The 27,377-nt window shown below is 34.6% G+C and overlaps 1 protein-coding gene across 1 annotated transcript in view; it reads left to right on the top strand.

Moving 5' to 3' along the window:
- Positions 1 to 27,377, top strand: part of GRID2 (glutamate ionotropic receptor delta type subunit 2) — a 1,401,829-nt gene that overhangs the window by 1,103,898 nt on the left and 270,554 nt on the right. Inside the window, exon 11 of the mRNA XM_029943131.1 lies at positions 10,482 to 10,794. Coding sequence (XP_029798991.1) covers positions 10,482 to 10,794 — 313 coding nt within the window. The remainder of the gene's footprint in view (positions 1 to 10,481; positions 10,795 to 27,377) is intronic.

The following is a 27,377-nucleotide window of genomic DNA, read 5'->3' as shown; positions in this document are numbered from 1 at the left end:
AACTAATAGGCAACCGACAGAATGGGAAAAGATAGTTGCAAATGACATATCAGATAAAGGGCTAATACAATACTGTCTTGATGATGACAGCTTTGTAGTAGAGGCTAAAGTCTGGGATTGTGATGTTTCCTGTTTTGGTTTTCTTCATCAATATTACTCTGGCTATTTGGGGCCTTTTGTGGTTCCATACAAATTTTAGGGTAGTTTGTTCTAGCTTTCAGAAGAATGCTGGTGCAGTTTTCACTGGGATTGCATTGAATGTGTAGATTGCTTTAAGTAATAATGTCATTTTAACAATGTTTATTCTTCCAATACATGAGCATGGAATGTTTTTCCATTTTTTAGTGCCTCCTTCAATTTCTTTCATAAGTTTTCAGTATTTTTCATCATACAGGTCCTTTACATCTTTGGTTAGGTTTATTCCTCAGTATTTCATGGTTTTTCAAGCAATTTTGAATGGGATAAGTTTCTTGGTTTGTCTTTCGGCTGCTTCATTATTGCTGTATAAAAATGCAACCGATTTCTGTACATTGATTTTGTTCCCTGCGACTTTGGTAAATGTATGGATCAGTTCTAGTAGGCTTCAGGTGGAGTTGGTTAGGTTTTCCATGTAGAGTATCATGTCATCTGCAAAAAGTGAAAGTTTGACTACATCTTTGCCAATTCTGATGCCTTTTATCTCCTTTTGTTGTCTGATTGCTGCTGCTAGGACTTCCAGCACTAGTTAAACAACAGTGGTGAGAGTGGACATCCTTGTGGTATTCCTGATCTCAGGGAGAAAGCTCTCAGTTTTTCCCCACTGAGGATGAGATTAGCTGTGGGCATTTTGTAAATGGTTTTTATGATGTTTAAGTAAGTTTCTTCTATCCCAAATTTCTCGAGGGTTTTTATTAAGGAAGGATGCTGTATTTTGTCAAAAAATTCTTTTTCTGTATCTATCAACAGGATCATATGGTTTTTATCTTTTCTTTAGTTAATGTGATGTATCACATTGATGGATTTGTGAATATTGAACCAGCCCTATAAGCCAGGAATGAATTCCACTTGATCATGATGGATGATTCTTTTTATATGCTGTTGATTTCAATTTGCTAGTATCTTGTTGAGTATTTTTGCATCTCTATTCACTATGGATATTGGCTTGAAGTTCTCTTTTTTTGTTGGGTCAGTGTCTGGTTTGGGTATCAAAGTGATGTTGGCTTTGTAGAATGAGTCTGGAAGTTTTTCTTCTATTTCTATTTTTTGGAATAGCTTGAGAATGATGGGTATTAACTTTGCTTTAAATGTCTGGTAGAATTTCTCAGGGAAGCCATCTGGCCCTGGGGTCTTATTTATTGGGAGATTTTTGATAACTGATTCAATTTCTTCACTGGTTATGGGTCTGCTTAGATTTTCTATTTCTTCCTGTTTGAATTTTGGTAGTGCATGTGTGTTTAGGAATTTGTCCATTTCTTCTAGGTTGTCCAATTTGTTGGCATATAATTTTTCATAGTATTCTCTGATGATTGCTTATATTTCTGAGGTTGTAATAGATCCATTTTCATTCATGATTTTGTCTGTGTGGGTGTTCTCTCTTTTCTTTCTGAGAAACCTGGCTAGAGGGTTATCAATTTTGTTAATTTTTTAAAAAAACCAACTCTTGGTTTCATTGATCTGTTCAACTGTTTTTTTTGGGGGGGGGTCTGTATTGTTTATTTCTGTCTTAAACTTTATTATTTTCTTTTGCTGCTTGGTTTGAGGTGTTCCTGCTGCTCCCCTTCTAGTTCCTCTAGGTGTGGTTAGATTTTGAATTTGTGCTTTTTCTAGTTTCTTGAAATGGGCCTGGATTGCAGTGCACTTTCCTCTTAGGACTGCTTTTACTGAGTCCCAGAGCATTTGGATTGTTGTATTTTCATTTTCTATTGTTTCCATATGTTTTAAAATTTCTTCTCTAATTGCCTGATTGTCCCAATCATTCTTTGGCAGGGTGTTTTTTAACCTCCATGTTTTTGGAGATTTTCCGGACTTTTTTCTGTGATTTCATAGCCTTGTGATCTGAAAATGTGCATGGCATGATCTCAATTTGTTTATATTTATGGAGGGCTGCTTTATGCCTCAGTATGTGATCTCTCTTGGAGTATGTGCCATGTGCACTCAAGAATAAAGTGAATTCCCCAGCCTCAGAATGCAGAGTTCTAAATAATCTATCAATTTCATCTGTTGAAATGTGTCATTCAGGTCCATTGTTTCTTTAGTGATTTTCTGTCTGGTTTATCTACCCATTGCTATAAGTAGAGTATTAAAATCCCCTGCAACAAACACATTCTTATCAATAAGTTTGTTTATGATTAATTGTTTTATGTATTTGGGTGCTCCTGAATTTGGTGCATATATGTTTATAATTGTTATCTCTTCCTGATGGAAAGACCCTGTAATTATTATATAGTGTCCTTCTTCATCTCTTGTGAGTGCCTTCACTTTAAAGCCCAGTTTGTCTGATATAAGTATGGCTACTAGGGCTTTCTTTTGACTACCAGTTGCATGATAGATATTTCTCAATCCCCTTACTTTCATCTGACTTTGTCTTCAGGTCTAAAATGAGTCTCTTGTAGACAGCAAATAGATGGATTTTGGGGTTTTTTTATCCATTCTGCTACCCTGTGTCATTTGATTGGAGCATACAGTCCATTTACATTCAGTGTTATAATTGAAAAATATGGGTTTAGATTCATTGTGTTCTCTGTAAGATTCATGCTTATAGTGGTGTCTCTGGTGCCTTGTGTTCCTTGTAACATTTCCCTCATAGAGTCCCTCTTAGGACTTCTTGTAGGGCTGGTTTGGTGGTGATGAATTCTCTCAATTTTTGTTTATTTGGGAAAACCTTTATCTCTCCTTCTATTTTGAATGACAGCCTTGCTGGATAAAGGATTCTTGGCTGCATATTTCTTCGTTCATCCCATTGAAGATTTCCTGCCATTCCTTTTTGGCCTGCCAAGTTTCAGTAGATAGGTCTCTAATCACTCTGATAGGTTTCCCTTTATGTTAGGGCCCTCTCATCCCAAGCTGCTTTCAGGATTCTCTCTTTATCTTTATATTTTGCCAGTTTTACTATGATATGTTGTGCCGAAGGTTATGTGTGAGGGGAGTTTTCTGTGCCTCTTGGATTTCAATGTCTATTTCCTTCCCCAGATTGGGAAAGCTCTTGGCTATAATTTGATCAAGCACCCCTTCAGGACCTTTTTCTATTTCTTCTTCTTCAAGAATACCTATATTGTTCTGTTTGATTGTATCACCCAGGTCTTGACTTCTCCTTTCATGCTCCTGGATCAATTTATCTTTCTTTTTCTTGGCTTCCTCTTTTTCTATAACTGTGTCTACTAATTCACCTATTCTCTTTTCTGCATCTTCAATCCATGCAGTGGCCACCTCCATTTTATTATGCACCTCATTTATAACATTTTCAACTCATCACAGCTATTTTGAAGGTCCCTATTCTTTGTATCAATAGCTTCTCTGATGACTTCCATGATTTTTTCAAGTCCAGCGATTAATTTTATGACAATTGTTCTAAATTTTTGCTCCGTTATTGTTGCTTATATCTGTTTTGAGTAGTTCTGTGGCTGTGACTTTTTCTTGGAATTTCTTTAGAGGAGAGTTCCTCCATTTCATCATTTTGGCTAGCTTTCTGCCTCTTGTCCTATTTAAAAGTTTGTTAAAGTTCTTGCTTTGGCAGCACATATACTAAAAGCTTGTTAAGCACTCTGCACCTGTTAGTATTGCTCTATTAAAGAAGGCTCATTGACTGTCCAGGGCCTGTCCGTTCAGGAAGTATTCTTTTAATGGTGTCTCTCAGTTTCTCTTGTTGTGCCTTTGGTTACTTTATTTCCCTACTCAGTGATATTTGGGACTCTCCACCATGTGTACCTTGGTTTTTTTCTTGAGGTAGCCCTGAAAAGGAAAACAGACAGACAATCACACACACACAGAAGAAAAGCACACAAACACACAGACTTATCAAACAAAGAAGCAAACCAAAAGAAGAAAGCAAAGAAAAGAAAGAAAGGAAAAGAAAAAAAAAAAGAAATGAAATGAAAAGAAAAGAAAAGTGGAGGCAACAGAAACAACAAAAGACAAAGGGCAGTCTAAAATCTTAAAACCAGTAGAGGGGAGAGAAACGAATGAGATAAGGGAATGCCATTCTATATCTGAATGACAAGAATTGATCTAGTCACTGCAATGCATCAATGTTGATCTTTCTCAAGCTCCAGGGCTGAAAAGGTGAAAAAGAAAAAAAAAAAGGCAGCTCTGTTGCACTGTTGGGCATGGTTTGGTGTAGGTAGGTCTCAGAGAGCAGGCCTCGGAGAGCAGCCCCTCCCTGATGGTTGTGGGGAGAAGAATGGTGGCGACCCAAACCCTTCTTGAACCAAGCGTTGCAAGCCACTCTTCTGGGTCTGATTTCCCTGAGTCCCAGGCAGGCCAAGTTGTGTTTTCCAAGCCCCACCTCGTTTCCAAATTCTAGTCCATGAACTTTAATGCTACCACCCGAGATGAGATGTACTCCTGCAGGCAGGTGGTTTCCTAGCCAGGATTGAGCAGCTTTATTCTGGCTCCACCTGGGGAGCAGCTTTATTCTGGCTCCACCTGGAATCGGCATGCTGAGCCCAAAAAAATGCACCAGTTAGTGGGGACAGATTTTTCTCTTTTCGCCCAGCAGTTATATATGGGATGGTAGTATCCCTCTCCATCTCAGGCTGAGGTTTTTCTCTTCTCTAGAGACAGCTCTATGAGCATTTTCAGTCTCTCTTTCTCTTCCCCTCATCTCTCAGTGGCTCTGCACACTCTCACCTGCTCTGTGCTGGGGTGAAGGGGCTCTCTCCCCTCATGCCTCCAGCCCAACCCGTTTTTATCTCCCCAGTTTGCACTCACTCAGGCACCAATGAGGCTGTCTTCTTTGTGGACTCTGTGTGTTTTCCTCCTACTCTTGCAGATCAGAGTATTCTGGCTTCAGTCTTTCTTAGTTTGATAGATGCAGGTGGGTGATAATGACAGAGTTCCCTACTTCTCTGCCATCTTGCCCCTCTCTGGAAACCATACCTTGAGAAGAATTGATTGTATAAGCAAATTGTTTTTAGCATTAAAATAATATTTCCAATTTGAAAATAAAATAGTACTCTTCAAGTACTTGAAGGATTAGGTATATTTAGTCAGATTTTTAATGTGATTTATAGACGATAACACTAAGACACTTAATAGAAGATATAGAGGGTAGCAGATATTAGTTCATTAATTAATGAAAGCTTTATATTAATTAGAATATGTCAAATATGTCGTTCATCTTGTAAGGGTGCAACTGTACTTATAATATTAAAAGAAGAATGTATTTGGAACATATAACATGGCACAAGATATATACTAAGCATTAATAAATATGTAGCTATTACTGTCATTAATATAATGTCCCTCGTATTATGGTCAAGCATAAATTAGATGATTATTTGTGAGATATGACCATTTATTTCAGATTAAATTTAGAACAAATGTTTTCCAAACTCTAAGTTTTTGCTCTATGATTCAACTATTGTGTGGCCTATTAGCCAGGCCCCCTTGTAATGCCCCTCCATCTCCTTTTCAAGACTTGAAATAATACAAATCTTTCCTCTCCTTTCAATGAAAACATTTGACTGTGTAATTAGAATATTTTTAAATAATTCTTTATATTCCAGTTTTAGTGCTAGTTCTTACTAAAATTTAAATAATCACTTGTTCATTAAACATTTGATGTATATTAATATTTTGTAATATATTGAACCTACTATAGTAGACTCCTGATTACCTTAGTCATGACAAATAACAAACATAAACATATTAATAAACCAAGAACCTTATTTTAATTATTGAGGTAATTATTCATTAAGATATAAAGCCTTTATTACTGCTATAAAACTTAGTAAATTTTTATATTGCTATTTTCTTTTTATTCTGTAAAAATCTCTCTCTGTTGGGAATGCTGAGGAATAGAAGAGATTTATAAGAATTGGATAACAAGCATACAGTGAATGTTCCATCTTTATTTATTTATATATGAAGCACGTTTTTATTGATCATGAATCTATGCCAGACAAATGTAGTAGATACCAAGAATATTCAAATTAAAAAAAATAATAAAAACTAGTCATGGAGCTTGCAGTCTAGTATTATTCCAACAACCACACAAATATTTGTAAAATGACAACTATCACAACTGCTAGAGAAATGAGAGATAAAGGCTTATGATAGTATAAATAACAAGAATTATTATTTTAATCAAAGATGGTCATGGATAGCTTCCCTGAAGAAGTGATAATTGAGCTGATTTATGAATATGAATCTGAGTTTACTTGAAAAATTTTCAGGAAGCCCAATACATTCAGTGGAAATAGCATGTATAAAGACCATACATCAGGAAGAAGTGCTTGAAAGAAAAGTGGTCCAGTATACATATGTTGAGGTAGGTTGAGGATAGTTTATCTAAAGACGTATAGGTTATGTTAAAGATTTGAATTCTTTTTTTCAAAGCAATGCAAATGCATTAAAAATCTTTAAACTGTGCAAGGGACAGAATTAGATTTTCTCAACAGAAAGATTACTTTGACTGCAATAGGGAGATTAAGAGAAAAGAAAAGATAGTTGTCAGATAGACTCATAATAAGCCCTAAAAGCAATGGTGAGAGCTGGCAATAGTAGAGAACTGAATGCATAACAGGATTCCCAGGAGGTAGAATCAATAGTTACAGATAAGTCAGGTGTAAGATTGGAAAAGATAATGAGACCACCATGATCTAAGACATATATGAAAAGATATTCATAGAGGCAGAAGACACAGAGAGGACTGGTTAGAGTTGGACAGCATGAGTATAGTCTTGGCCATGTTAAATCTGAGGTATTTTTGAGACTTCTAATAGAAGTATCAATTATGTAGTTACACAAGTCAGTCTGGACTCCAGACCTTGGATCTATATCTAGAAATATAAATTTGTAAATCTGATGTGTGAATGGGGACAATGGAAGTAGTGGATATAAATGGGATTGCCTAGGCAGAAGATCAAATGGGGAAAGTCTGTAAAGCCCAAGCCCTCAGGATTTCCAACATAAACTTGCAAAAGGAAATGAAAAAGAAGCTTATATCATGTCATGAAATCCAAGGAGGAGTGCTTATGATGGAGAAAGCAGTCATCACTGTCAAATGTCATCAGGAAACCTAAACAGATGAGCACTAAATTGTATCCATTTGATTCAGCAATGCAAAAATTAACAAGTGCTGTATCCCATTAGCAAAATGAGTACAAAAGAATCTTCCCAGACTTACTAAAAGATTTGGAAATAGAGACAAATCTTTAAAGAAAATTGACTGTGAAAAGGGGAGAGGGATAAAGGATAATAACTGGAATTCAGAAGTCATAGAAGAACAGGCGTTCCTCTTTTTTTGTTGGTTTTTTTTAATGCAAAGGTATTACAGAATCTTTTCATAGGAAAGTTGATAGGATGATGTTTAATATATAAAAGGCAGGAGTTTAAATATCTGAAAGAGGGTGTTGGTTGATAAGTTTACTAATGGAGAGTTGATTTTGGGAAAGAAGACAGCTCTTTATTGTAAATGGAGATTAAGTAGAATAGGCTGGGTGCAGGATATATGTTGAATAGTAGAAATAAGCCTGGATTTTAATCTGATATTTATATGTTCCTTATAAAATAGCAGTTAAGGTCATCTTCAAGGAGTTAGCAAGGGGTAGTTAATGAGAAAATTAAAGGTTTCATGTCAGTAAATATTGAAATGTAGAAACTGGACAAATGAATTGATATATATCCATACATAGACAGATAAATAAGTAATAAGGGAGGAAGGAAAGGAGGGAGAGAAGGAGATGGAAGGAGGGAGAGAAGGTGAAAGAAAAAAGAGAGGAAAAGAAAAGGAAGACAGTGAAGGACGCAGGAGGGAGGGTAGGAATAATCATTTGTTTCTGATCATTTTTGGTAATTTGAAGATATTCAAGAAGTTTTGGGGTTATCTTTTTGAATCAGTGGTTCTTGGCTTTTTTTCTTCCTCCTTCAATAAAACTCTAATAGAAGTAAGAACTATCGTGTACTCATACCAAGCACAATTATCTTCTCAATATTAGTGATTCTGAAGGATAGGGTTAGGCACTTTGTTAGGAAGACATATAAAACCCTCAGAGATGGGAAAATGTGTGCATATGTGTTTATGTTGTGTCTGTATGTAAATGTATTTGTGCAGTTTGAAAATTCCATCATTTGATTTTTACACGCTCTCCACAGGAATATTGGAAATTTCTCCTTGAAAACAGAATAACCAAGTGCTAAAACCAGCCCAGAATTTAGGAAGCTGGTCCTCCATAGAAATATGACAAATAACTATTATATTTAATAAATATTTTAGCACATACAATATAATCAAGTTTCCTTTTCCAAAAAGAAAACGCACATTATTCCCTTGATATCTTTCTTTCATTTAGAAATTCACTTGTGATACTTACCTATTAGTAGAATTAGTATGTGGTTATTTTAATTCATTATCATTTAACATTTAGTTATTTATCAGAAAAATAATAATGAACATTTAGAAATAGTCAACTTGTCAGTAAGTTCTTCTGTAGATGAAATTTTCTGACTGTGATTAAGCCATAAGAAAATAAATATATGAGGGGCACTTGGGTGGCTCAGTCACTTAAGCATCAGACTCTTGATCTCAGCTCAGGTCTTAATCTCAGGGCCATGATTTGATTTCTAGTCCCACATTGGGCCCCATGCTGAGTGTGATAACTACTTAAAAGTAAATAAATAAATACAAGCAGAAATACATAAATAAATGCATGAATGAGCCTGAAAGCAACAATATTTATTTCTCTGAAAGTTTATTTTCAAATATGTTATTAAGTTTAACACCTCTGTTAATAATTATAAACTCATGGTCTATATCCTAATATGGCCTTGTTGTGATGTAAATAGTACAATAAAAACCCACAAAATTTGAAACTCTCTTATGACAAAACTTGTCTAAAACCAGTTACTTTAACCGTCTACCATATGTATCATTTTGGAAAATGAAGGATTTTTTGCAATAAATGGTTATGAGCACTGATTTGGAGTAAGAAAAATTAGCTTTAGTACTGCCCTCTATACTTATTAACAATGAGAACTAAACAAGTTACTTAATTCTTGTGATTTTTCTATGAAATGGAGAGGGAAACACGTAATTCATGACATATTGTAAGTTTTTAAATGAGAAACTTTATTTAAATACTTAGCACAGGGCTATATGTACTGATATATATGCATAAACATTGTGTACACACACAAACACACACGATTCTTATATTTATATAGAATATTTTTGAGGCCATTATTACTTTAAAGACTAGATTTATTTGAGCCAGTTTAGCATTCCGTTTGGTAAGTTACTTTACATGGGTTTTTTTGTTTGTTTTTGTATTTTGGGTTTTTTTTTTATTTTATTCTGTTTTGTTTGGTGTCCAAAAGCAATAAAGCCAGTTTCTGTCTTTCTTCATAAAACAATAAGTAAGAAAGAAAAATAATAGCAAAAATGTTCAACACAGAGTTTACTATTATTTTTATTTGTCTGGAAGGAGCTTCCCACAGCTTTAGTCACAGCCATGGATCATTATTTCAAATAAAATGCACCTTCTGAATATTTAAATATTTGTTCTCATAAGTCATTTGTTCTGTGCTCTCCCTACAACATTGCTGTGTGCTTCAAACAAGTAAAATAGCACGCACTGACGTTTGTAACACTGTCACTGAGAATCTAAGGAGATACCCATTGAAAAGAGTGGTGACTCCAAGAAGAATTATGTCTCCTTAATCTTTAATTTTTCATTAAAACATTTCTGAGGTTTAAAAAATAAAATCACGGTAGAGACTTTTGGCAGACGACGTTATAAGAGCGCTGTATGAAAGTTCTAACTGTAATACATTTAGAGCTCGATATTATAAATTTTGATGCAGAGAAATCTAAATGAAGAGTAAATGCCCTGTTGAGAGTTTTTTTTAAATAGCCTATCTAATAATTTACATCTTAAGAACATAAAAAAATATCCTGGGAACATTTTCTCAGAAAGAATTGCTTAGAACAAGTTTTGCCTTTGTTACTGTGTTAATGACGGCTTTGATAAAATGACCCACAGAAAAAAGACAATTTCCTTCAGGTGTTATCTGTGTTTGAAATATTTTTCACTGATTTCACATGCAGTGATAATATGAACAAGGTCATTTATCTGACTCTGGTGGGGCAAGATTTGCAGTGAGAAATGCAAAATTCACACAGAGTTCTCCTCTAAGAAATATCTGCAGTGTTTTCGGTTTATATAAAAAGACTAAAGATGTTTCCTGAAGCATCTATTTTCTTTTCTTTCAGGCAAGCTGAAGTACGATCAATCAAATTGTTTTCCGCATTGTTAATTTATTATTTTTTCTTTTCAATTTCTCAGAGAGCCGACATAGGGATTTCTGCTTTAACCATCACCCCAGATCGTGAGAATGTGGTGGACTTTACAACACGCTACATGGACTACTCAGTGGGAGTATTACTTCGAAGGGCTGAAAAGACAGTGGATATGTTTGCATGCCTTGCACCATTTGATCTTTCTCTATGGGCTTGCATCGCTGGCACTGTTCTTCTGGTGGGTCTTCTGGTGTACCTCCTAAATTGGCTTAATCCCCCAAGATTACAAATGGGATCAATGACATCTACTACACTCTACAACTCCATGTGGTTTGTCTATGGATCTTTTGTACAGCAAGGTAAGGAGAAAAAAAAAAATTTTAGTATGAAAAAGGGATATGTTTCAAATGCCATGAATCAGTTCAGAATGTTCAATATCTGACATCAATAAGTGTTCTAAAGGGTCTTCACAGCAATGCTCAGAAAAGAACATTTCCAACTCTTTCCTAGAAGATCTCAAACACAGCAGGTGTCCTGCAAAAATGGTTCATCATCTTTTGATGTAGGTTCAATTTCATCAACAAAGCCAAAAATGAATGTCAGAGGTAAGGTTCACAAGTAATTCAAGATCAGATTCCCTTTTTTTTCCCCCTAAATATTTTCCTTTCTCTGACATTCTGAGAAATAGCTTTATGAGGATGAAACAACTTACTACCAGAGCAGATACTGTTTAATTATTTACATATGTAAGACACGTTAGGACTTGTTCTTTATTCCGAGACATTATTTAATATATTAAAAATATTCATTGACAATGAAAAACTTTGATTAATTTAAGATTCAGATAAGAAATTTTGTTTTATCTTTCATCTTAATATGTAATCTTTACCAGTGATTTAACTTACAATTTCATTACATTCTAAAGAATGCCTTTGTTTTGTTACACAATATTTAATCTACCCTACTCTTTACAGTTGTCTAGTTAATTCTTCGACTGTTACCATTTTAGAATACAATAATAATGATCGAACTCCTTATTTGAGACTACTATTGAGAATAAAATAATAAAATACTAGGGGGATTGATGGTTTCTTATGAACCTGTCACATGTATTGAAGAGGAGAAGTATGTGTCACAATGGAGATACATGACACTTTAATTTTAATATTTACAACTCACAATGGCATCTTATTTTTTATTCACACTTGCTATTCAATCTTCCATTAAATTTGAGTATTTGTTCTCAACTGTATACTCCTGATTGGGACCACTGGCCCAGAGAGGGCCTCAGACGAAGCCTTAAGAAAGAAATGGGTAGAGGGGCTCTTAGTGGTAACTGATAAGGAGTGACGAGAAAGATACAAGTCCCATGTATAGTATGCAGTGATATACATATCCAATAAAGGTAATACTTAAAGATGCAGGGTTTGGTTGACTATGTTAAGCATTTCAAAAAAGCAAGTAAAATTAAGACTTGAAAGATATTTGCTGGATTTAGCAATGAACTTTGTTATTGGTGATATTCCAGTGACTATAGCTGCATAACAAGTTCCTCTAAAAGTTACCAATTCTGTGGGTCAGAAGTTTAGACAAGACATTGGGAGGATAGCTTGTTTTTACTCAGTAATGTCTGAGGGCTCAACTAGACAACTTAAAGTCTGAAAATGAACTCATCTGAAGGCTTGTGCATTTCACTTAATGTCTGGTGGCTGATGCTGGCTGAGGGCTGGTAGCTTTACTTTTCTTCTATGGTCTCTTCACAGGATAGCTTGGCTTTCTCACAGCATGGTAGCTGATTTCTCCATAGAGAGCATTCCAAAAAGAGTCAATAAAATTATAGGATATTATAATGCAGGTTGGGGATCACAAACTTGTATGATGGTGTGAGTTCTTCTTGCAGGGAACATCCTAGTTGTGCCCATCCTATGGCTTTGCTATAAGAATTAAAATGGCTAAAAATTATGAAATTCTTAGATAAAAATAACATCTGTAAGGATCATATAATTGTTTACCAAATAAATAAAAATATAAAAACTAATTAGACTCAGCTGCTGATAGTTAGGCACATGGAAAATGGATAACAAAGCAAATGGTTTTAGATTTTTGGAAAGATAATGGTTAAAATGGTAGCATTTTACCAGGGTACATGGAGCAATGAAAAAAAAAAAAACAGAAATAACAATAATGAGAATCCAGTAAGAGTATGCCTGGAAAGTAATAGAGTAGTAGTGAGAGAGAATAGGGTTCTTGATGAGGCCAAAGACTAAAGCAGAAATATCAGTATGAGAGGGTTTGAACTTTATGGACTCCTGGGGTTAAGCGTTGTTGAGGAACTTCAACGCTGATCGAGGAACTGAGAGCCCAGAGCATTCAATGAGCCATCTGCGCTACAGCCGGCATGGACGGGAGAGAAAGAAAATGAGCCCTGTGGCCAAGTTGTCAATAAAGGCAGAGAGATGACCAGGAGACATTGATAGATATGAGCACTGTCTAAAAATAGAAGTTGGTATAGTTAGATGTAATTAACCTCTGGTCTGACTTCACTTCTTCCCAATTCATTCAATTTTCTGTACATGGTTCTAGTAACCATCAATATCCAGTTGACCCCCAAATGTACGTCATCCTTTTTTAATTTTAGTTTTATATATCCAGCTGCTTACTCAACCCTCTCTGGATATAGCAGATGTACCATGAATTCCAACATGCCAAAAATTGAATTTATTTTATACTTTAAAACTTTGTAGGCTCTCATATTCTCTATTCCAGCTGATGCATTACCAACTACTCAGATAATCAGGTTAAAAACTTTGAAAACAGTTCTGATTTCTTCTTCCTTCTCTCTTTTGTATTCAACCATAATCAAATCCTGTGAATTTTACATTCTAAATATTTCTAGAAGTGGAAATCTTGTCTCACTTAGATGGAGAAGTCTACACTGCTCTCTAGATTAGGACTACCTCATTTCTCATCTGAATCAAAGGAATTTTGTTAATGAATCTTTATATTTCAGTTTTGTCCCCTGCAAACATATGCCTCACATACTTTATAACTAGGTTTTTGCTATTAGGGAGGGCTCATCACACAATTCCCATTCTTTAAATATTTCCTTTGGCTCCTCAATGCCCACAGTTTAAAAGCTATTTAGAACATGAACAATATTCCACCATAGGGCTCCTGTCCAGCGCTCAATTCTCATCTCTTACTATTCATGCATCACATTTAATTCTCCAGTTACTCCAAATTGTGTCATGATTCTCTGCCATTGCTTCTGCTCTTTTCAGGTCCTGAAATGCCTTTATTGCTAAACTGCTTAATCTCTATGGGAGATTGCTTTCATATGGCAAGTTGCTATGCATCCTCTAATTCTTGCTTTGATTTCTCTGCTTTCAGGAAATGTTTAGTGGAATGGAAGGGACCATCTTCTATGCTTCTGAAGATATATTTATCATAACACATATAAACTATGGTGTAATTGCCTTTTTCCCCCATTTGTCTTCATCTGAGTCCTTTGAGCACAAAACAGTGTCTTATTTATCTTCAGTGTATTATACCTATTAAGTGTTTGATAAGTGAAAATGGATCAACTAAATGAATAAATACATGATAATTGTTAACTAAACCAAAAATGGAGTTAACTGCATTATTGTGCTTATTAGATTATAACCTGTTCCCCAATGGTCTAAACTCACTAAATCTAATGGGAAGTTACTCAGAATGTCTCTACCAGTGTATTTTATTAAGTAGGTAAGATAAAGAACTTTCCAATAAGGTCTCCAATTCATTGAAAAATTTTTTGAGGATGTTGACATGCTTTCTGAACTCTGCCTCCAGGTAGCCAAATTTTAGTAATTTTTGGAGCACATTTAAGAGAAAAAGATTAGTAAAATTACCTATATGGTTGACATTCTTTTCTAGTTCTGTAAACATGGATCAGATATCAAAAGTTATAAATAGGATAAGCACTTTTCCATCCTAACTGGGCCTTTAAATGAATTGTACAGACTGTAGGTTAATTGCGGATTTATACAAATTCCTAGTGATGGGTGATGCTGAATTGCATATGATTAGCTACTTCATCTTTGAAATGCTGCTATCCTTGCACTTCTAACAATGAAAAGGTGAATTCATTAAAAGATATGAAAGCATCTTTACATTTTGATTAAAAATAAATCAGGAAAATGCTCCTAAAGCCGATGAAAAAAGAATTAGGCAATGACAGTGTCCATGCACACAGGCAGTGGAGTTAAAAATAGGTATAATTTTCAATAAAAACATAGTCTTTTTAAGAAGTACAGCTGTTATTCAGAATTACTGTCTTTACTGAGTCAGTAGACAAGATTGAATAGGTCTAAAAAACATTTTATGGATTATCACATAAATTTCTGAAAAAAGAATTTAGGGACAGCTAAAAAAATGTTAAATATATGTGAGTTGTTTACTAATTCTGATTTTTTAAAAAGCCTATAACTTCAAAGCATTCTGGAAAAACAGCTCAGGGAATCCAAATGTGCAAAAGCAGTATGGCCCATTATAGAGATAAACTTGGTACATCTGTTTGACTGGAACATTAGAGCTTTTGAATTAGATAGTTAAATGCATGAATGAGAGACCAATTTTATGCAAGTTTTGTTGTCATTTTATATCTTCTTTTATTTCCATGTCTATATGCATCCCTCTGTAATCAACATACTTAAACAACTAGGTTTTGATTTTTGAAGATCCGTATGTTTAGTTTATGGGCAGTGACTCTTAATATCATCTGGCCTGGGAGCGGTGGGGGGCAAGGGTAGCTCTGTGACTTTTCACACATGTGCTTGTATGTAATTATGTTTGCTGTCCACTTGCCAAGGGAAATTTCAGAGTTTGCCTCAGATGGTTTTGTCTGATCTATGAAGTATGAATATTTATAGTCCTGTAAAATATTTGAGGCTATTACATATGTTTATTTACTAACAAGCATTTAAGTACCAACTATGTGCCAGGAGCAGGAAGAACAAAAGGAAAACAAGGAAGAAACTACATTAAGTGATTTAATAGCTATTTCTTGGGTATGCTGTGTATTGTGCCCAACCTAGATGCTTTGATTATGGTCATAAATGAGAAAGACACAATTCTTTTTTTTTTTTAATGTTTATTTATTTTTGAGGGAGAGATTGACAGAGTGAGAGCAAGGGAGGGGCAGAGAGAGAGGGAGACAGAATCTGAAGCAGGCTCCAGGTTCTGAGCTGTCAGCACAGAGCCCAAAGTGGGGCTTAAACCCACAAACTGTGAGATCATGACCTGAGTCAAAGTCAGCCGCTTAACCGACTGAGCCACCCAGGTGCCCCAAGAAAGACATTGCAGGAATGTTAGGAAAGTAGGAACCGGCTAACTGGGCCAGAGCCAAATGGGACCAAAACCAAAAAACAAAACACAAAACAACAACAACAACAAAAAAACTTCTGATGAGAAGAGCAGAGAGAATTATTGGAAAGAATAATGAAGGAAAATGCCTTTGATAGCTTTCTTAAAGATCACATAGCTCCACAGATGCCAGTGATGAAATAAAAGGGGGGCGGGTTGGAACAGTAGAAGATAGCTTGAGGACTACTGCGCTAGAGTTAACAGGAGAGGAAATCCATGGTCTTTGAGATCCCAGAACAATATTTTAAAAAAAAAAATGAAGCACTCTTTCCATCTCCAGATGGATTGTTGTGTTACAGAGAATCACAGCTTTCTCATTTCCATGAAAAGAAGAGTCAGACATTCTTCTCTATCAAGCTAAGCAACTAAAGAGATGTTGATGAGAGAGCATCTCTTTAAAACTTTGCATAGGAGAATAACTCAAAAAGACATCCATTTTAATAGTATAGATACCAAATGTATGAAATTTATCAATGTCCTCGTCACAAAACCCCAAAGGATTCAAACTTTATAATGCTGTAGCTAAAGCCATTCCTTTGCAATGTTATCTTATATTTCACATTCAGTTTGAATATAACAAAAATGACATTGGCTAGCTTTGTTGTTTACTGATCCTAATGAACACAGGGAAAATGAGAGTAATTCCCAGTGACAGGCTAACTGGGCTATAGAGACAAATTTCTTTCTACATTCTGTTCTTACAGATATTAACTCAAAAAAGCTCTCTGTAATTTTTATTTAGGTTCAAACAACATCTCTGTTGTTGCTAATTATGACTGACAGTCCTTAATGAAGGGAGCGCCAAGCATTCTGAGAGCTGTCATATCCACTTGAGAATTTCCCCATGCTGATTTAAAACATGACAAGGTGCTCATTTTCTTTCTTTTTATCACCAGAATTCACCACTAAGGGAAAAAAAGTTGACTTTTCACATTCTCAGATACTGTTCTAACTCCATCCTCATGGGTGTGGGGAATGAGTAACTTGTCTGACTATACAGCGGTGTGATGAGGCTAAGATGGGGATCCATTGGTTTAGATTTCCAGTGAACTGTAATGAGCTCCTAAGCGATTATTCCATGAATTATGTGCATGTAATATGGCCCCAGATTTCATTTTTTACTATCAGCTCTTCATAATTTGAGCCAGAAAATCCCTTCTCATGCTAAACTGGGCTTTTGAAGAGTTGAAAGTAACCAAAAAATATGAGGTACAAATCAGATTTCTGCTTATAAAATGCTTACAAAACAAGAACTGGTATAAACAACATTTTCTTGACTACTTCCAACTACTTAAGAATGTATAATTAAAAGTATTGTTTTAATTTTAACAAAACAAAGGAGTCCTTTCCTGAGAGACCTTAAAAAAAACTGAAGGGCAATTTTAAGATAATTGGAGTTGGTTTTTCTTCTTCAAAGTGCTATAATAAAAAATAATATTTTTAAAAATCTAAATTTTTTAAAGTTCATTTATATTGAGAGGGAGCGAGAGTATGTGTGCAGGAAGGGAGAGAGAGAATCCCGAGCAAGCTCCCCACGGAGCCCGATTCAGGCTCAAACTCAGGAACCCTGAGATCATGATCTGAGCAGAAACCAACAGTAGGCTGCTTAACCAACCAACTGAACTATCCAGGCACCCTAAAAAACTAAATTTAAATGCTGAAAAACGAGGTGTCACAAGTCCTTTAAAATAGCATTGACATCATTGTGGTACTCAGTTTTTACAGTATCATATTATAATACTTCTCAGCTTAAGTCAGAAGAATAGGGTCAGGGGCACCTGGGTGGCACAGTGGGTTAGGTATCCAACTCTTGATTTCAACTCAGGTCATGATCTCACAGTTCCTGAGTTCAAGCCCTGCATCAGGATCTGTGCTGAAAGCAAGGAGCCTGCTTGGGGTTTTCGCTCCCTTATCTGCCCCCCTCCTGCTTATCCACTCACTCTCGCTCTCTCTCAAAATAAATTAATAAAACTTTTTAAATTTTTAATTAAAAAAAAAGAATAGGGTCAGACATCACCAAATACAAATGTATCTTAGGGGTTATTTAGGATATATCAAAGTTAAAATATTGGGATCAAAAGACCATAGGTGGTAATAGAGACCATCAGTTTAGATAAATTTGGAAATTCAATTTTGTTTGACCTGCATTTATTTTTTCCCATTACCTATGGATAAGTATTTAGAAATTTAATAATGATGGTTATAAAAATGTGGGAAACTGATCCCAGCTTTAAAAAAACAGTATCAGCATATTTTGAAAATTAAGACTCTTAGCATTCAGTCTAGCTCTAAGATGCATACTTATAAGCCAAGTATCAACTGTGGTTTACAAAATTGATGAGTAAAAAAGTCCTCTGGTACTTTTGTTAAATACCCTTGAATGTGGCATAGTCTTTAATTGTTCACAGTTTTAGGGAAGAGACATTACAATATGTAATATAAAGTATAAATTCATGTTACATATATCATCATATGTAAGCTACATTTTTTTATAATAATTGTTCTTTTTATATTGAGATTTAACAAAAAAAAAAAAGTGCATGATTCATATTTCCCCACTAGGGACACATAAAACTGCTCTTGAATTTGTGGCTGTGCCCAAAATTTATGGAGTCTCTTTATGTTTACAACTCTGTCTCTTAGATTCTAAATTAGCAATCCATTTGGAACAGCCACACAGTTTGTCCTCTCTGTCTTAGTTCTTTTCTAGTAGTTAATGTTTATATCCATTGTTTAAGCTCTACTTTAGCATGCACTGAAAGTATTTCTTCTGCCTTTACTATTTCAAATTCTTTATTCTTCAGAAAATATCCGTTTAGATATTAAATAAGAATTATTTGTCTAGTCAGGAGGATGAGTAGGACAGCATGGTGTCTGTCTTCATGAAGCTTTCAGTGTACAAGAGAAACACACTAGTAAACATATAGCTCCATCATAGAATCGTAATCATCATGTTGAGGAAAGCACAAATCATCATGGGCTTGGAGTTTACAGATATGCTGCTGTTGGGCATTGCAATTCAGTCAAATGCCTACAAATTCATGACCTATCAAAATGAAGAACACAGACTAGGAACCAATTTTTTACCTAGTGACAATGGAAGAAATGAATTGTCCAATTAACTCACTTTATCTTTGTCTTCTGATCTATAGAATAAAGTCTAGATTATTTAATTTTGTTCTTTCAGCTATAAAATTGTATTATTCCATACTATCACTGTCTAATTAGAGAACTAGTTTCATATCTTTCTGTTTCTATGAGATACAGCTCAGTTTTAAATCCTGTGTCTACTACTTACTAGCTATATGGCATTGGACAAGTTGCTTAATCTCTAGGTGCCTCAGTTCCCTGAATAATAATTTCCTACTTCATGACGTGTTTGAAAACCTTATAGTTCATGGATATAAAACACTTAAAACTGTGTGCATGACATAAAATAGGCACTCAACTTTATAATTATAATTACCACACCATTTTTGCAGGTCACAGCAGGAGATAGAATCAACCACATTGTTTAATGCTTTATACACTCATAATTACCTCACAGAAAATAAGCATTATTTTAAAGAAGCATACTATAATTAAGCACATGGAAATATATTAGGAAAACTAATCTAGCTAATGAAAGTGCTTATAGTAAAAGCCATATACTAACAAATTCATAATAACTTTGTCATTTGACTAGATATGAAAAACTAAACACATTATTTTCTCTGTAAGTACATCATTATCACTTGTATTTGTGATAAACTGTAGCATATCAGGGCCAAAGATACAAAACATTAGTGCACTCCAGTTGAATGAAATTACAAATTTTGATTCAGGATGCTTCCAGTTTGTATATTAACTCTTTCAAAAAGATTGAATAATTGAAGGGGCTAATCTAATAAGAACTGTGTAAATGTGTTTTGTATTTGGAATTATGTCTTGAAATTTGTCACTAAAATAACACAAAATGGAGTATAATCGGCATATAGAAGCCTAATTTTCCTAAACTAATCAATGTTCACAAAGTGCCATTGATGGCAGTTTAGAACCATTTGGACCCATTCCAAAATAATGAGGATGATGATGATGATGGTACTATTACACTCAAAATGCCAGTATTGAAACCAAGAATTTAACAATTCTTACTGAGGCATAATTGACATATATTATATTAGTTTCAAGTAACAATATAATGATTTGATATTTGTATATATTGTGAAATGATCACTACAACAAGTCTAGTTAATATGTGCACATAGTTGCACAGTTTTCTTAAGATGAGAACTTTTAAGATCTACTCTCAGGAACTTTCAAATAAATACTGCTGTATTATTAACTATAGTCACCAAGTTGTATATTACCTCCCTGTGACTTGCTTATTTTATAACTGGAAGTTTGTATTTTTTGTCTCCTTTCATGCATTTGGCCCACACTACCTCTGGCAAGCACCAATCTGTCCTTTGTATCTGAGCTCAGTTATTTTGTTTTTCTTAAATTTTTAAATTTTTTTTATATTTGAGAGAGAGAGAGAGAGAGAGAGAGAGAGACAGAGCTTGATTGGGGGAGGGGCAGAGAGAGACAGAATCTGAAGCACACTCTGGGCTCTGAGCTGTCAACACAGAGCCCGATACGGGGCCCAAACCCTTGAGCAGTGGGATCATGACCTGAGCCAAAGTCGATGCTTAACCCACTGAGCTACCCTGGTGCCTCACCATTTGTTTTGTTTTTTAGATTCCACATGTAAGTGAGATCATATGGTATTTGCCCTTCTCTGTTTGACTTATTTCACTTAGAATAATGCCCTCAAGGTCTATCCATGTTGTCACAAATGGCAAGATTTCATTATTCTCCATGGCTGAATAATATTTTAGTGTACACAATGGAAAGAATGAAAAATACATTAAAATTTAAAATACATATATATTAATATATATGTATTTCTTTATCCATTTATCTGTCTTAATGGACACTACGGTTGTTTTTGTATCTTAACTATTGTAAATAATGCTGTAATGAACCTGGGGGGGGTACATACATCTTTTCACGTTAGTGTTTTCATTTTCTTTGTATAAATACCCAGAAGTAGAATTGCTGGATCACATGGTAGTTCTGTTTTGAACTTTTTGAGGACACTCCATATTGTTTTCCAGAGTGGCTGCACCAATCTGCATTCCTCCTAACAGAGCTCAAGGGTTCCTTTTCTCCACATCCTTGCCAATCCTTTAGTTAGTTTTTGATAACAAATCTTTTGATCATTTTGATAATAGCCATTCTAATAGGTGTGAGGTACTATCTCATTGTGGTTTTAATTTTCATCTTTCTAATGGTTAGTGATATTGAGCATTCTTGCATATGTCTTTTTGGAAAAATGTCTATTAAGATCCTTTGCCCATTTAAAAAAAATTTTAATGCTTTATTTATTTTTGATACAGAAAGAGACAGAGCATGAGAGGGAGAGGGTCAGAGAGAGAAGGAGACACAGAACCAGAAGCATGTTCCAGGCTCTGAGCTGTCAGCACAGAGCCTGTCACAGGGCTCGAACCCACGAATGTGAGACCTGACCTGAGCCGAAGTCGGAGGCTTAACTGACTGAGCCACCCAGGCACCCCTCCTTTGCCCATTTTGAAATCAGATTTATTTTTTCTATTGAGTTGTATTAGTTTTTTATATATATTTTGGATGTTAGTCCCTTATTAGATATATGATTTGCAACTGTTTTTTCCCAGTTAGTACGTGACCTTTTCATTTTGTTGATGCTTTCTTTTGCTGTGCAGAAGCTTTTTAGTTTGATATAGTCCCACTTGTTTATTTTTGTTACCCTTGTTTTGGTGTCAAATCAAAAAAATCATTGCCAAGAGCAATGTCAAGAAGATTACCACCTATGTTTTCTTCCAGGAGTTTTGTGTATTCAGGTCTCCCATTCAAGTCTTTAATCCATTTTGATACGATTATCAAATGGTAAGGAAATGGTCAGTTTCAAGCTTTTGCTATGTCAGTAACTATTTAATTGTTTAAGGTATTGATAAAACTAAAAGCAACTTTGTCTATTATATATAAATATAACCTATCTTAAATACTATGCTAAAATTTGAGATTCATTGATAGAATTCCTTTAAACTTAAGAGAATTGCTGAGCTATGGTTTCATAGTTAACATATATGTAATGCTTATTTTATATATACTTTTGAAATACAATATAATGCATAGGAAAATTATAAATAATATACATAAGTGTATGTTCCAATTTGTTTGTATTATTGCAGCACTGGTATACATAACACCAGGTATAAGGTTAATTTTAATGTGAAAACAATTTCCAAGTAACCAGTAAAATTGGTGAGTTTGATCTGAGAAAATAAAAGCAGATAGTATTATGAGTTAAATTTGTGAGTTAAAGCAAAGAATATGCCATTCCAGTATTCACAAGATTGATTCTAAATTAAAACTATCTATAATATCATTTGATCAATATTAACAATCTAAAAATAAATAATATTATTGAAATTATGGAGAAGGAATAAAAGGGTTTTGGATGTCTTCCCAAAAATTATTTAAATACAGTCTTTGCTGAGAAAAGTTACTCAATTCCTAAAGCAATAATCATACATTGACTGAAATAGAATATTTTTTGAAAAGTATGTATTTAATGTAGAGGTGATCCTAATTTTTTTGCTTTAAAATTTTGAAATAGTATGATTTCACATAATTACCTGCAAAATTGTGAAGAATTGTTGATGGTATTCGATTCTACCTCACATCTTTCTAATATCATGATGGTTTCTTCTTTCTTTCTGAATGTAAAGTAATTTTGCTATATCAGCAGGATTGTCTGCAAGCACCACATTTCTAAACTATTGTTATACTATTCAAAGAGTTAAGTCTTCAGTCCTCTGCCTTGCATCACCATCCAAGGAACACCACTATAATCCTCTAGAAATGCATTGCCTGGAGTGTGGTGCTGCTTAATAAATCACTTCATCCTATTTATCTTTCTCTTGACATATATCTAGCAGCAGGAACCATTATCCTGTGACAATGTTAAGTTCCATTGACATTTTCTCTTAATTAACTACACCACTGGCTACAAATTTAACATTGGGAATAAACTTCCTTTATTTAATGCTATCTTGAACAAAGGAAGTGTTAAGTTTGTCATGCATTCATTGTCTTAACAGATTTTGAAACATCTCTGTTACTTTTTCAGACCAGTTTATTCTGCTGAGAAAATGACAAACAATTTTTATATAGAATCATGTTGCATTAGTTCTTCATTAGACAACTGACCAATGAAACAAATGCATTTTTTCATTAAATATCTTAATGAATATATATTATATATGTCTGAATTCCTCTGTGATATCTATTTCTTCAGTCTACTGAGTGACTTTTATGTACATTTTTATCAATTGAAAGAAACTTTTCAGATTAAACATGTCTTATGTATTTTAAACTCTAAGTATTTAGAGTTTAGGATGCTCTCAGTCAGTTGAGCATCCAACTCTTGGTTTCAGCTCAGGTCATGGTCCCAGGGTCATGGGATCAAGCCCTGCACTGGCTCTATGCTGAGCACGGACCTTGCTTAAGATTCTCTCTCTCCTTCTGCCCTTCTCCCCCACTCACACTCTCTCTCTAAAAAATAAAATAAAAATCATTCATTTATTCCACATTATTTTTCTAATTTTTTAATGTTTATTTTTTTAGAAAGAGAGAGAGAGACACACACAGAGTGTGAGTGGGGGATGGGAAGAGAGAGAGGGAGACACAGAATCTGAAGCAGGCTTCTAGACTCCAGCTGTCAGCACGAGCCCGATGCAGGGCTCAAACTCACAAATGGTGAGATTATGACCTGAGTCGAAGTCAGATGCTTAACCAGCTAAGCCACCCAGGTGCCCCTATTCAACATTATTGAATGTCTACAGTGTGACAGTCACTATTCAAGCTCCTAGAAATGCTTTTCTGAAAAAAACAAAGATTCAGGCTTTAATGGGGCTTTTATTCTGGTGAAAGGAGACAGATAACAAACAATAGGTGAAAGAAGAAAGAAAGAAAGAAAGAAAGAAAGAAAGAAAGAAAGAAAGAAAGAAAGAAAGAAAGAAAGAAAGAAAGAGAGAAAGAGAGAAAGAGAGAAAGAAAGAAAGAAAGAAAGAGAGAAAGAAAGAAAGAAAGAAAGAAAGAAAGAAAGAAAGAAAGAAAGAAAGGAAAAAAAGAAAGAAAAAGAAAAAAGAGAGAAAGTAAAAAGAAAGGAAGGAAGGAAGGGAGAAAGGGAGAAAACATAGTGTATCAGAACTCAAATACTATGGGGCTCCTGGATGGCTCAGTCTGTTAAGCTGCTGACCTTGGCTCAGGTCATGATCTCACGGTTCATGGGTTCGAGCCCCACATAGGGCTCTGTGCTGACAGCTCAGAGCCTGGAGCCTGCTTCAGATTCAGTGTCTCCCTCTCTCTCTCTCTGCCCCTCCCCCACTCATTCTCTGTTTCTCTCTGTCTCAATAATAAATAAAAAAAATTTTTTTAATTATAAAAAACTCAAATACTATAGAAAATGTAACTCAGACTGAAGTAGATTCGAAAGGGTGGCAGCATTGAATAAGTTCATTTAAATAAGCCTCTAAGCATTTGATATTGGAGCAGAGACCTGGAGGATGGGAAGGACTGTGCTGTCAGGTGCAGGGAATCACAAACATAGGATCTGCTCTAAGAAGCCAGAGTAGCTTAGGAGGAGGGGAGGTTAGAGAGTCCATGAGCTCAGATGAGATTAGGCCTTGTAGTCTGTGACTTCTACTTTGTAGTAATGAAGAGTCACTGGAGCGTTTTAAGCAAAGGGGTGTCAGGACAAACATTTAGACGAATATAAGTAATTGTTTTAGGGGACATTAATTGTCAAACTATTCTGAGTCTGTTGTATTTTCAAGTCCTCTAGCATATTTAGGTATTTGATAATAATTTCAAAAAATTATAGATTTGCATCTGAGTCAAGATTATATTTCACAGGTACATGAATGTTTGTCTCTTGAGGTAGATATATGTTGATTCCAACATACATCCATTTATTGAACCTTTATCAAAAAACTTAACTCCAAAAGACAGTCACATTCTTTTTTATTCTCCACATCAAGTAAATATGGTTACCCATTTCAGAAAACATATCAACATTAAATGAAAAGTCACATATTATTCCCAGCTTTATTTGTGGTGACAGCCCCTGGAGAAGACCATTGTCATTTAAGTAATCTTCCCCAGTGCTCTTGGGAAAAAGAGAACAGAGAGAAGAGCAAAAGTAATGGCATTCTCTGTTCATTTCTTCCTTCTCTATTAACTTCTTTATATCTTTCTGGAAACAATAAATGTCACTGTAAGTTATTTTAACTTATGTTAAAATAAGTTATTTTAGCCCCTTATTTGGAAAATATATATCTATCTATAGCTGGGTAGATAAATAGATATAGATATATAATATGTAAAGAGTGATTAATATCAATCTAGATATATCTATAGATATGGACACCTATACCAACCAAACTTCTAATAATGGCTTCCATGCAGAGTGGGATTAAATAATTACCCTGTCCAAAGTCATCAGTAGTAAGCTTATCTATAGAAAATTCTTACTGTAAGTGACTATAATTGAAAGTCTTTATTACTATTATTTGCTTGAAATTTATATACACTTCACCTTTATCCAAAAGATTATAGAATCTGATAACTTTTTGAGTTCTTTTACTTCTCTCACAGAAAAGTAAATCAATAACATTTTACTCTCAGTTTTCCTTGTCAATTATAGTTCTTTGATTAAAAAATGTCTTAATTTTCAAATTCACAGTCATTTGGCCACAGAAGGACAACTGGAATATAAGATTAGATATATACTAGCTTCACTGGAAATCTGTAAGCGTAGCATTGTCCCTCAGAAAACCTTCCTTTGGACATGAGGTGCAATTCATCCATTGACACTATACTTGTCTCTAAACCATAGGAAAAACAAAGTCAAATCTTGTTATCAATACCAGGAAATGGTACAACTGTTGTTATATAGGTCTCTCTATCGTGGTTGCAGAGAGTTGTATAGATTAGTGACACTTCTGCAAACTAAATATCTTAAAATGAGTCTTTAATATTTAATCCTCCAAATATAGAACATGGTTTAGGTTAAAGAGTGAAAATTAAAATGTTCACTCTGGTGTTCATTGATTTTTAATTTTTTCTTCTGAGCCAGTATTGACCCAATTGACATTCTACAAATGCTGACTTGAATTGGGTTAAGCAAGTTGGAAATTATATTTGATGACCTGAATAATTCATTAAAATGGATAAGCATTAGAACTTGCTTTAGTAGCACAAACACATTTTTTTATAATAATGTAAGATAATGAAGCTGGCCACATGCAATGTCCAGAATGGACACTTTTAGGTTGGAATGAATAACTTTTATGCTGCTAAATTACATAGAATACATATCTAACTGATGAACCAAAAGAGAGTCATTTGGCTGAGTATAAGTCATTCCTGGCACTAAAAGGCAACTTAAAATGCATTTACACCCAGGAAAGCTTAGAAAATGAGCAGTAATTGCAGAGATCAAACTTGTAAACTGGCTATGCTTACTTGTTTCACTCCAAGACTTGAGTGCAATGCCACTTAAACCTCAAATATGTGGCTATCTGAGACTATCATTGAATTTATGTAGCTTATCAACTGAGAATATTATAAATAATGACATGAGTACATATCCAAGGTATAGAAAATTCCACATACCAAACAAATACCATGATGATAAAATGTTAGAGCTTATAAACCTATTACATATATATCTGTATACATACGTATCCATATATATCCTATATATATACATATACTCATACATACATACACATGCATATATACATACATACATATATATCCTTTAGAATACCTCTTCCTTATATATTGCTATAGTTTAATATATTTCATAACACTAATTGATAAAGTTGAAAACAAATATTGTGTAATGCAAAGGTGGCAGAAAGTAATCCAACATATATGATTCTCAAAAACAAGAATCGATAAGCTGATTGGTTTTTTCTCTTTGCCTTTAAATAGAATAAGAAGCATTTTTGGGCACCTGGGTGGTTTAGTCGGTTAAGCGTCTGACTCTAGATTTTGGCTCAGGTCATGATCTCATTGCTTGTGAGATCAAGCCCCACATCCGGCTCTTCAGCTAACAGCGTGGAGCCTGCTTGGGATTCTCTCTCTCTCTCTCTCTCTCTCTCTCTCTCTCTCTCTCTCTCTCCTTTCACTCTGTCCCTCCTCCACTCTTACATGCTCTCTCTCTCAAAATAAATAAACATGAGAAAAGAAAATAAGAAACGTTTTCATTTAAAATTGGAGATTTTTAGTTTTTCTTTTCCTTTATGACATCGTAAAATGCAGTTCCATTTTTTAATGATAAAACAAACCAGCAAATACAGTGTATATTAGATGTGTGTTTTCTGTGTCTAATTTATTTTACAAGTGTTTTGGAAATATAATTAAAAATATTTGAAATCATGAAAATCAAAGGAAGTGAGGAATGAGA

Source organism: Suricata suricatta, chromosome 1 (assembly GCF_006229205.1).
Source record: "Suricata suricatta isolate VVHF042 chromosome 1, meerkat_22Aug2017_6uvM2_HiC, whole genome shotgun sequence".
Taxonomy (NCBI): domain Eukaryota; kingdom Metazoa; phylum Chordata; class Mammalia; order Carnivora; family Herpestidae; genus Suricata; species Suricata suricatta.
Note: the sequence above shows the minus strand (reverse complement) of the source record. Positions and strands in the feature narration are given on the sequence as shown.